Here is a 12,438-nt window from a genome sequence, read left to right on the forward strand (position 1 = left end):
GGATATAGAATAATTCTAAGCTAACTCCTTTTGATTTAATCTCAATACTATCAATATTACATATGGCTAATTTGACCCTCTTTGTCTCATAGGTTGGGACGTGACTATAGTTGTCAAGTTGGATTAAATCCGTCGGATTGATCCGCCTCGCCAAGTAATTTAGGCGGATTGGATTAAAATTTTATCAACCCATTTTAAGATGGATTTAGATGGATTGGCTCGCCTAGGCCCGTGACCCGAGTGGGTTGGCCTACGACAGACTTGGATTGATCCGCGGGTTAAGAAAATTTATTTATTTATTTTAAATTTTAAAATTAAAGTAAAAAACTCAATGAATTAATGAGTTTGATCCATTTAAATTATAATTACGTTTAAAAATTATAATTTAAATTTAAAATTTTCAACTTAATCAATTTAAATTATAATTCAAACTTAAACTTTTTAATATTTTTAATATTTTTTTATTATTTAACAGGCCCGTGGGTTGGCTCGCCTAACCCACGGTCCGCCTTGAATTGGGTTGGAGATTTTCCAAGCCACCAAATTGGTGAATTAGCCCACCCCGCCCACCACCGTCATGGGTTGATCCGTCTCGTCATGGATTGACCCGTTTGACAGCTCTAGGTGTGACATCAATATTGACCTATCATTCTTCTCATTTCGATCACCAGTTAGGTCATCCGATTGTCCCATTTGATTTGAGATGGAGTTGGCCTTTCCTCTAAAGGATTTTCATGTAGTTATCAATTTAGGGACCCTTCTAATCTTCTTGAGAAACCTAGGTCCCAGAAAGTTATTAGCTTCAACTGTATGGAACTGTAATGGACCTTTTCTAGATAAAGGGGAAAAAATAAAATTGAGATTCGATAAAGGTGGTGAGTATTATAGCTAACACAGAAGATAAACAAAGCTTCCTTGTAGGTTAACTCACTGGTCAATATTCAAAATGCTTGGCGAACCAAATCAATATGGCATTGTTGAAACACAGAATTGTACAATTATTGAGATGATTAGGAGTATAATTAGTAACTCCGTTATCCCATTATTTCTATGAGTTAAATACTTGTGTACTCTTAATAGGGTTCCTACCAAAATCGCTCCTACAACAACCCTTTTGAGTAACAAGAGTAACAATGAGTTTTGCCATGACATGCATGCATTCGAGGTATTTAAGTTCTATTGCTAGCTCGAATCCAAAATTTATGGCACAAAGAGTCACTCAGAATGGCAAGGTTAGTGCAAATATACGACATTGACATATGAATTTTTAGATATAGGATATAATAATTCCACCTAAATGGTTATTGTGCAGAACTAACTAGAACATTAATAAAAACCAGGCTAATTAATGAGGCTCATTTCCAGATTGTTCAACAGGATAAATAGTATGAATGAACAGGAATGTACCACCATATAAACGATCCAATGTCACCTGTGAAGTTGTAGTGTATGCAATAAAGGAGAAAAGAGAGCAATATTGTGGCCAGGGATTCATTTAGGAAGAAGGTATCAGTTATCATGAGACTTTTTCAATTTCAGACAAGGCATTAAGAATGAACTTTCCAAATTCCAATGTACAAAATAGCTTCCCAAAGTGAAGATATGAATAAGTACATTTTTATGGTGCAACTTGAGCGCATTATCTCTGATTCTTGAAATAATCTTAGTCTACAAATTAAAAACTCTATGTGGTCAAAAAAGTCTTCTAGACACATGAGTATCAAGTCTACCTGTGTTATACATAGTGTCGTCTTGAACTACTAAACAGTACAATGCCAGAAACTGAAACTATGGCAGCAATATCCAAACGTGGAAGCCATAGCCAAAAGAACATTAGCAGAACCAAGATCTTTCCATTTGTTACTTCAATCTACCAACCCAGAGTATCCTATTTTCACCGCTAGAAGAGATAAAAACTCCCAAGACTGGAAGCATCAGGTGCAAAAGATGACCAAAAACTACTACAGATTCACCTATACAACTATCCTGGACTACTAACAGTAGAGTGTCAAAAACTGAAGGCTAAGATAGCAGTATTAATAATGAGGAAGCTCGACCACCAAAATATTTACCTATATGGTAGAACAATTCAGTCTATTGCATAACTTAACTAACATGCCGACTAGAAAGGTCATCCGTGGTCAGATAAAGCCCAATCTGATCACAGAACCATGGTTAAGATACCATTTCAAAAAATGAAACAAATAGCCTGCTGACATTACAAACATCCTTCAACTAATAATTTGAAATACTTGCTTCTGATCAAAGGAGACAAGATATGTAATAAAAGCATCATGTAAGAAAATCACCATTGGGTTTAATTCTCAGAAACAAGCTTGCAAGTGAATAACTGTCTCTAAGTAGATACAAAATTTCTTGCACCCAGGTTTTTTAGAATATTAGGTGCAAGATAATAGCACAGAATAAGAGTTCCCAGCTCAAAAGTATATGGTCAGAGTACACTACTTAAAATCTCAGATAATACCAAACAGATGTTCTTCGTAGATTCAGTGGACTGGAGGTGTTCAAGATCCCCTCCCTCTCAATCTTCTGGAGAAGTAAAATTACAGAATAAGGGATATGAGAAGAAAAAAAGAAAAAGAACAGACTTATCTGTAAAACTATTCTGCAGTGCAAACATGGTTGGGGAATGAAACCCACCATTAGGTGACCTGGAAGAGATGCTGGTGAAGTCAGGTGAGGTCATTGGAAATGAAATGGAGAGCTGGGTTGTGGAAAATGAGGCCCGGTTTGATCTACCTTCCTCCAGGTCTGGCCAAGAATCCCTTGCCTTGGGCCATTCTTCGAAAAAGGGTCGGAGGGACTGAGTCTCATGTTTTGCAGGCTCTGTTAAACTGAAATCACTTCCAAACAAAGAATGAACCTGGCGTTGTCGAGATAGTGAAGGGAGGGTAACTTGGCCAATATTTTGCAGTGACTGAAGTTGAGGGTACGCATTCTGCAGAAGAGAAGAATCCTGCAATTTTGACAGAGGAAATGTTGATGACCGTGATGTCAACCGCGTCAACTGCCATGAGTTATCAGCCGATAAGTCCACCCCAAGGGCCCTTGCACTGTCAGAGGCTTCTGTAAAGAGGCTGTGTTCATCCACATCAGCTCTAAGACCAAAGTACCTGGAAAATTAGGGGCATTAACACCTTGACGAACAGAAAAAGTTTGCCATAAATGTACTGTTGTATGAAACAACTATTATCTTAAAGTTTAGGAAAGAGAAGTTTCTATTATGCTGTCAAAAATAAATAACACCTTGAAATTTAAGGATTCTCTAGATGCATGCGCTCTTATTCCAATTTCTTCCATTGTGTCTAACCTGTATTGTCGTTTCAGGTAATTTCTAAAGCCCGTCAGTTATTTTCACTGTTGCCTTCCAATGTGAATGATTGTAGGTCATATTAAAACTTGGCTTTGCTCTAGATCATCATAATGGACATATCAAGATGAGGTCATCTCTCAAATAAACAATATGTGATTTACCACAATTAATATCTCTCAAATTTCTGGATGTCAAAATGTTTAAAGCTCTTTGGGTAAATTCAAAAATTAATAATCATAAGAAATCTCTAAGGAGGGCATCATCTTCACTATTGTCCTGAAAATTCTGTTATTATCATGGTCACCATGTAAAAGAGTAGAGAAATATTGAAAGGAGCACAATGACAGGTAGTATTATATAGGCTCATACAATTGTATCCTTAAGTGCTAAGGAACAGGCAACACAATAGACTACACTGTCACTTAACTATAAGCCTCGAGTCAACTAGACCGGTCCGATCAACTGGGTCCACTCAACTATTGCTTAAACAAAAATATTTTTGTTCACTTAACCCTTGCAATCAATCAACTGCCTGATCAAGTGCGATGCTCCACTCGACTGAATTAATCTTTCACTCCAAAAATTTAGCCCTAACACTGTCAATGGTATATTTTTAGGTTATGCTCAACAGAGTCAAATTTAGTTCTTTAAGTGATTTTATACTTGTAATGCTTCTCATTCCCACAAGTCACTCTAAACAATTATAGTTGAAATGGTACAAGAAAGAGAGGAGTAAAAGACCAAGGATATTAAAAGACCTTAGTCTAAAATTTATCAACTTCCAGGTAGAGGATAATATCACCTATATAGATGTCATTACTTCTCTTGAAGGTAAGCAATGGGAAAAGGCTTTGAAAGTGAAATCAATTCCACTATTTTTTTGGGCACATGAGAGTTGATAAATCTACCTCCTCGATCACCATTACAAATTCTAAGTGGGCATTCAAAAAGAAACTGATACCAAATAGATTTATAAATGTTCAAAACTAGGCTAGACCGATTTAAAAAATGAGAGAAAATATTAAATTAATATATTCCCTAATTTTTAGGGTATAGTCCATCGACATGCTTATAACATTGGTATCTATTTATAATCATGTTATCCATACAAAGCAAGTCAACACCATTTTTCTAATGACAATATCGATAAGACGATATATATAGATGAACTAAAAGGATGTGTCTGGCTAGGTAAGAAGAAAAAAAATTTTAGACGTATTAAGCACAAAGCAATGTCATAAGAAGTTTAATCCAGTTATTTTCTCATTTGGCTTTGAAATTAGTAATGAAATATGTTTATATAAAGGTTAAAATGATAGCTGTATAATTTTGTGTTAGTAAGTACATAACATTTACTATTTTGTGTGGTATATTATATAAGACTAAAGTTTGAAGGAAAAGTTCAATATAAAGGAGTTAGGTGTTGATAATATTATTTTAGAGCTCAAGTTGACTTGTTAAATTGATAGAATATTAATTTCTCAATCTGAAAATGTTCGGAGAAACATGCTCAATTAGTTATTACACATTATGATTAGATCTAATGTTCATTATGAAAACAAGACTGAAATAACTCATGTTTCAACTAACAGATCATCAATTAGCATACTAGATTATTGTATCCTAGTGTACTTCGCAAATTGTTCACATTTTCTATGCGGTTACTAAGATAAACATGAATGGCAAATTACAATTTGAAGAAAAGACACCAAAAAAGACAAAAAAAAAACCAAAAAATGCAAAAAAAAAGGACAAAAAATGCATAAAATGAAAACTCCCAAAACTGTCAACTCAGATACTACAATTGAAGATGAAGAAAATTTTAACTCCCAAAAGCGCCCAACCAGAGACCACAATTTAAGAAGAAGAATATAAGGCAACCCTCTTAATCATACAATATATAAGCCCAAGGAACAAAATATCATGATAATATATTAGGTAAGCCCCTATACAAATCTCCCCCACCTGGTGCCCCTTTATATGAATTCTAGCCGTCCTGACTAAAAAATGGGATGTTTTAGATAGAAAAAAAAATCTTGGACTGATATTATAAAAGATTTCTTGCATTCTTAGAGGAATATAGTAATGTTAGTTTTAGAATATTTAGGAATAAATATTCTATTAGATATTCTATTTTTCTTTATAGAATAATTCTTTTAGAATAGGTCCCTATTTAATGTATAAATAGGGGCTTGTCTCGATAATAAAGAAAGATATTTCATAATATTTTACATGGTATCAGAGCGAAGTTAGGGTTAGGTTTATCCGCCAAACCCTAGCCGTCGCCATCCCTTTCTCTTTTTTTCTTTCTTTTCTTTCTTTCCCGAATCACACCGAGTCGCGGCGTCTCTCCACGCGTACAACTCTCGACGCCAGAACTTCCTCGTCGCGACCGCGAGCCTAACGCGCTCCTCGTCGGAAACGCCCGAACACGCACGCCCCCCCTCTTTCTTATAATAATAGGGAGACGTTACGTACTTTAAACTTTCCTTAACTTTTACTTATTAAATAAAATAACTCCAATAATTTTTCTTTTTCTGTTTAACATGCAGAAGCAAAAGAAATAAATAACTTTTTAGACATAAAATAAATATTTATTTAATTTCTTGATCTTATTCCGCGGTTCCGTCGACACCACACATCAAACACTTTTCCAGCTGTCTCCTCTTTCCTAAAACTTTTCCTTTTATTTATCTGCAATATGAGGAATGCAAACTATAAGCAATGCTTAGTAAGTACATCATCTAACTCACAAAAACCATAGAAAACTTCTTAATAACTGATGCTATTATATGAAAGAAATGCTGGAAATGACATGAGAAAAACTTATATTATATATAAGTGAAAATAAATAAACATCCTTCTTTGGGCCTAGCGAGGTATCACTTAAATTTCTTGTGGGCCTTGTGCCCAGAATTCTTTGTGGGCCTTGTGCCCAGAATTCCTTTTCTTATGGGTCTTGTGCCCGTGGGCCTTGCGCTCGATACCCGCCTGTCTAAAGTAAAATACTTTTCTTATACTTCTTGTATCATGCAATTTGGAAAGAAACAATTTACACATGCTTTAACATAAAATGATGTCATGGAAATAATACTTTATGCATGCTCTACATACTATGGACAGAATAAAGAAAACAACGGAGCAACTCATACTGCAGGTGAGAGATGTACTTACCTTTTGCTCTAATTTCCTTACAATTCTTCCGTTAGAGAAGAAGATCTTCTCGGCGATCTTCCTATATCTACGCGTACTTCTCGCGGAGAGGAGCGTCCTTGTAGAAGAAGTTCTCCGGAAATCTTCCTTGTAATCCTAGGGGACGGACTCCTCGTTCTTCGAGTTTGGGGTGCCGAGAGGGAGGAGAAAGAGAGCGACGGCGTTCTAGGCGAGAGGTGAGAGAAGGGTTTTCGAAGATAATCAAAACCCTATCTTAAGCCTCCTATTTATATTAAGTGATGCCTAGACCTAATTCGCCGATAAATAAAAATTCGGTTCCTTTTTATTCGGAACAGACTGCTGGGCCGTTTGGTTATTGGAGATATTTTAGAAGTTACAGATTTCTAAAGGTTGCGGGTTCAAATCCCACCTTGGACGTTTTTCTTCCTATTTATTTTTGCTACTTCCGCTACTCCAAAAATTCCAGAAAAATATTCTAAAATTCTAGAAAAATCATAGAATATTTCTAAAATTATTTTTGAGATATTTCGGGCGTTACAACGCGCGACTTCCGCCGCCAGAACGCGCGTGTCTTCCACCTCCTGAACGCGCGCCACTCTTCCCGTGGTCGCGTGCTTTTGTCTTCTTCTTCGCAGGCGCTCCTTCCTAATCGCCGCTGCTTGCAATCGCGATTGGAGGAAGAAACTCTGGGATCCTCTTCTCCGGCTACCACGCGTAGCCTTCCCAACGCGGCGTTTCCTTTTCCTGGAAGCGCGGCGTCCTTCAAATCGCGAAGAAGCTTCTCCCACGGCGTGCGAGGAGCCTTCCCAGCGCGGTGTCTTCCTTTTCCCGGAAGCAGACAGGAAGTCCCGTTGCCTTTCTTTCTCCTCTTCTTCCTGCTCACTGCCGCAGACGCCTACTCCCCTCAATTAAGAGACCGAGTAAGCTGACTGATTGATAATAAATTAAAGGGAGCACCGGGAAGATGATTGACTTCGGATGTGAATCTCATGGCCTATATCGGCTCAACAGTCTTCTCTTGTTGGTTCAGCGGCAACATCTCCACTTCTTATTCATGCTTAGTTAGGACATCCTAGCCTTGATAAGTTGAAACAATTACATCTTGGTCTTTCTCACTTAAAATTTTTGTCTTGTGAATCATGTCAATTAGGAAAGCATATTCGTAGTTCTTTTTCTCCTCGCACTGTGAATCGGGCTACGTCCCCCTTTGCTTTGGTCCATTCCGATGTTTGGGGTCCGAGTCGTGTTTCCTCTACATTGGAGTCACGATATTTTGTTACTTTTATAGATGATTTTTCCCGTTGTACTTGGTTATATCTGATGAAGGATCGTTCAGAGTTATTTTCTCTTTCTCAATCCTTTTTTTATGAAATTAAAACTCAATTTGGTATTTCTCTTCGAAATTTACAGAGTGATAATGCATGTGAGTATCTATCTATTCCATTTCAAACAAAAGATATCGACAAACTCAAATATTTTTTGGGGATAGAGGTAGCACAGTCCAAAGATGAGATTATCATATCCCAAAGGAAGTATGCAATGGATATTCTAGAAGAAACAGACATGTTAAACTCAAAAACAGTTGACACACCTATGGATCCTAATGTCAAGCTCATGCCAAATCAGGGGAGCCTCTTCCAGATCTTGAAAGATACAGACAATTAGTAGGGAGATTAAGTTACCTTACTGTTACTCGTCCAGATATCTCTTTTGCAATAAGTGTAGTAAGTCAGTTTCTCAACTCTCCATGCAAGGAACATTGGGATGCTGTGACACGCATTATCCGATATATCAAAGGTGCTCCAGGAAAGGGTCTTTTGTACGGAGACAAAGGACATACTCGAGTCGTAGGCTATTCTGATGCAGATTGGGCAGGATCTCCCATTGATAGGAAATCTACTTCTAGTTTTTGGATATTTATCAGAGATAACTTTATTTCTTGGAAAAGCAAAAAGCAGAATGTTGTGAAAAGATCCAAGAGCAGAGGCAGAATATCGAGCTATGGTCATAGCTAGTCAAGAGCTTATATGGCTCAAACAATTGCTTCAAGAGCTAAGATTTGGAGAGGTTACACAAATGTCACTTATATGTGACAATCAAGCCGCCATGCATATCGCCTCGAATCCAATTTTTCATGAGAGGACAAAGCATATTGAAGTCGACTGCCACTTTGTCAGAGAAAAAGTTATATCTGGTGAAATATCTACTAGGCTCACAGGATCAACTAGCAGATATATTCACCAAGTCACTGAGATGTTCTCGAATTGACTACATATGTAACAAGCTGGGTACATATGATTTATATTCTCCAGCTTGAGGGGGAGTGTTAGAATATTTAAGAATAAATATTCTATTAAATATTCTGTTTTTCTTTATAGAATAATTCTCCTAGAATAGGTCCCTATTTAATGTATATAAAGGGCAGCCCCAGTGCACGAAGCTCCCGCCATGCGGGGTCCTTGTCTGCCTTTGGATAAGGTAATAGGGGCTTGTCTCGATAATAAAGAAAAATATTCCATAATATTTTACAGTTAGTTACATTGTTGAAACTACAAGAAAGTTAAGGCACTGTTAGTTATATGTTTACACTATGTAGTGGCACTATTTCCTGGAGGTTTGTTAAGCAAATTATCATATCTCATGCCACTTAAGAAGTTGAGTTGTGAACTTTGGATATTGGGTAGCAGAAACTAATTGGTTCAGAGATTTCTTGGTCGATGTTCAATTATTGAGAAAGCTTATTCTTGTAAATCTTGATGCATTGTGATAACCAACCATAATTAGTCAAGTTGAGAGCTTCAAGTTTAACCTATTTGATGAAATTAGTCCCCTCTGCTACTAAAAGAAAGCACATGTAAGACACATTAATGCTTAAACTGACAACTAATTTTTTTTGTCTCTGAATAATCCAGAGCTTTAACAAAAGGTTGCACCAGAAAGAACAAGGGTATCCACAGGAGTTCCAACAGTTCAAGAGAGAAAGGTTCCAGTTCTTGCAAGTGTTTCGGAAACCAAACAAACCTGCCAGTTCCAGAACCGGAGGCCAATCAGGTGCCAATTCAATTAACGTAGGCACTCAATGTTGAATATGAATTTTTACTGGTTCAATTGAAAAACCAATAGCAGGGGTGCTAGCCGGTTTGATCCCTCTGTCAAAATTTGACAACATTGGTTCCCTATCAAGCAAACAATGTGATACCCCAATTTAGTCTCACATGGAGAATTGTGAGCTACTACTAACTAGGGCTTCAACAATTAGACTAGTGTTTGGCCCTAACAAGTTAATGGATGTGATAAGATGTTGGAAGATTATCTATGTGATAATGAGCCACCATTAGGCATCACAGGCTGTCAATTAGGGATGATTTAAGATTACGATTTGAACTTCAGGACTTAAAAAGGACATCAAATCTTATGTGGAGGGTTGTGATATCCTGTTTAGTTTTGTTTGACGATTTGTGAATTAGGTTTTATAAGCTTAGATTTGGGCTACTATTATCTTGAGTTTAAATATTTTGAGCCAATGAATATCCTTGACAAGTGGATGGGTTAGCTCACTCTTTTATGAAAGTCATGAGAACTGGTATCAAAAGAGACCTAATCCTAGATATGGTGATGTGTTCGAAAGACACCAATGAACCTCACATTTTGTTGATTAGAAATGATTTTGCAGTATGAGTTGGATTTTAGCTCCAAGCTATAAGTGGGGGATAATTCTAACATTCTAGTTTAGTCTCACATGGTGGGTTGTGGGCTAAGGTTCATAAGCTTAGGTGAAACTTGACCCGGCACAGATGAGAAAATTAATATATTTGTCCAACCTAACAACAAGCCCAAAATCATTGACCCTAAGTATTATCCCAGTAATCAAGCTTATAGACCTCTTCAAATTAGCACATAATTCAACAAGGATAAACTGGGATATCACATACAACAGAACGTTTTTTTCCTCAAGTAAACATGCTGTCCAAAATGGTAATAAGCAGATAGGTATTTTTCTAAACTCATTGGCTAAATTGTCGATGAGCATAGGTGGAATCTCTTGAAATGTTAAATTTATGGCAGCGAGTAAAATTACCTCAAGTACTTCCAACAAACAAACTCAAGTTAACCATCAGCAGACAATAACTCCACTTGAACACAAGACAATCATAATCTCGTATAAAATCATAATAACCATTTTTTAAAGTAAAACTAGTGACATACCTATTACTCAGGGTGCCAGTGTCCAATGGCAGCTGAGTTGAGCCAGTAACACTGATGCATGGACTATGAGTAATTGGACCAGCAGTCGAATGCATGGTGATGTTCTGAAGGTTCTTAAGACCACTCCCACTTGCATTGTTACTGGAGGGAGAAAGGGATGTCAAAGTTGACGAGGTATTCTGAGTTTGCGAGACAGTTTGTGATTCCACAGGCTTTCTTGAACGGTTGCGACCACGGTGCATGTGACGCTCACAATACTTGGAGCCAGGATATGCATCCTTAGAGCAGCGCCACTTCTTTCCATCAGTTCGACGGCACCGCCCTGGTTCTGGGTCTGGTTTCTTTCCATAGTAGGAATAGTAACTCACTAAAATAAAGAGAAAATATGAACTTATAGGAGTGATATTTAAAGAAGAAGAGATGATAACAAAAGATAAAAAAAAAATACAGCTAATTCAGAACAACCGTTGCCTGAGGCAAGACTCTAAATTAAAATTTATAGATCCAGAAGGTTATCACAGATCAAAATATCCGTGTAACTACGAAGGAATGCGAGCTAATCAAATTCTATAAAGAACATATGGCAAACATCCATTTCCGAAGGTAAAAGGAGCTGCAAGCTGTTTACAGTGGCTAACGATGCTTCCCAAATCAAACAAACATGGAAAAGAAGTAAAGACACCCAGAACAATAGTAAGAACCCGAAATAGATGGAGAGAGAGAGAAAAAAAAATATTCGACTTTCAACAAAAAATTAGGCGAGGAGATAATGCACATATAACCCTGTAAGTTAGAAATAAAGTTCCTGGATATGGCATATTGATGGAACAAGAAACCCTCTGCTGAACTATTTCATTCACGGGATAAATGGTTGAAAAATCGTAACTTTTTCTATCTTGACTGTAAAATTGAAGTCCCAGGACAGCTTATATATATAGCAAACATGAAATACTCAATCGCCAAAAAGTTGTTAAAGGAAACCATAAAACTACATAAATATCCCGGCAAAAAATGCCACATGAGGCAAATGTAGGAAGATGTTCACGACTTTCTGAGGGCAAACCAATAAGAGAACTTGAAAACGATCACCCAAAACATCTAGTCACAGGAAAGCATCAGTCGAGTCGACTCAAACACCAAAAATAAAAAATCAACTTCAAAGGAAAACTCGAATCGGTAAATAAGCTTCAAACGGAAGCCACTAGTAGAACAGAAAAACAAGAGGGCAAAATGATGAGAGCTTGGCTTCGATCTCTTACGAGAAGGGTGATTATATCGTCCGGCCAAAGTCTCAAATCTTCTCCGAATGGGAACGATGAGCTCCGGCGGCACGGGCATGCCTGCTATCAGATACTTCAAGATCAACGCCTGGTGCTCCAGCTCCTGCCACTGAGCCTCCGTGAAAGGGCGAAGGCATCCAAGCGCCCCCTCGTAGCTGCTCATCGGCGCTGCGAGCACAGAACAGACCTAAAGGGCGGCGAGAAGCAGCAGATCGATAAGAGGAGAAGAAAGAGCAAGGAGGAAGCGCCCAAACCCAGTCATGGCCGGAGGCAGGATGGAAGGTTGAGCCATCTGCCGGTGACGGGGGACTTACGAGGCTTCGCCATTTGGGGGCGGAAAGGAGGAGGAAGGGTGCGGTGAGAGAGAGAGAAATGGCGGTGGCAGTGTTCTGTATCAGACAAACGGGAGGGAGCAGCTCATCGCGAGAGAGAGGTGCGGATGCA

The 12,438-nt window shown here is 37.9% G+C and overlaps 1 protein-coding gene across 1 annotated transcript; it reads right to left on the minus strand.

The window, feature by feature from the left end:
- Window positions 1–2,416: 2,416 nt before the first annotated feature.
- On the minus strand, window positions 2,417–12,228 carry LOC141813798 (growth-regulating factor 4-like). Its single transcript, XM_074701781.1, has 4 exons — window positions 11,974–12,228; window positions 10,715–11,081; window positions 2,662–3,134; window positions 2,417–2,550 (listed from the first exon to the last, which is right to left on the minus strand). The coding sequence occupies exons 1-4, from the start codon at window positions 12,155–12,157 to the stop codon at window positions 2,543–2,545; spliced, it is 1,032 nt and encodes a 343-aa protein (XP_074557882.1). The 5' UTR covers window positions 12,158–12,228; the 3' UTR covers window positions 2,417–2,542.
- Between the last annotated feature and the right edge of the window lie 210 nt (window positions 12,229–12,438).

The sequence above is a fragment of the Curcuma longa genome, chromosome 20 (genome assembly GCF_044706935.1).
Source record: "Curcuma longa cultivar G26 ecotype Majalengka, Jawa Barat chromosome 20, ITB_CL_G26_1.1, whole genome shotgun sequence".
In the NCBI taxonomy this organism is placed as follows: domain Eukaryota; kingdom Viridiplantae; phylum Streptophyta; class Magnoliopsida; order Zingiberales; family Zingiberaceae; genus Curcuma; species Curcuma longa.

Coding starts and splice junctions, on each gene's coding strand:
- LOC141813798 (XM_074701781.1), bottom strand. CDS start 12,157: ATGAGCAGCTACGAGGGGGCGCTTGGATGCCTTCGCCCTTTCACGGAG. Junction 11,082..11,973: donor ACGATATAATCACCCTTCTC/GTAAGAGATCGA, acceptor TCTTTATTTTAG/TGAGTTACTATTCCTACTAT. Junction 3,135..10,714: donor ACTGGCACCCTGAGTAATAG/GTATGTCACTAG, acceptor CTAATTTTCCAG/GTACTTTGGTCTTAGAGCTG.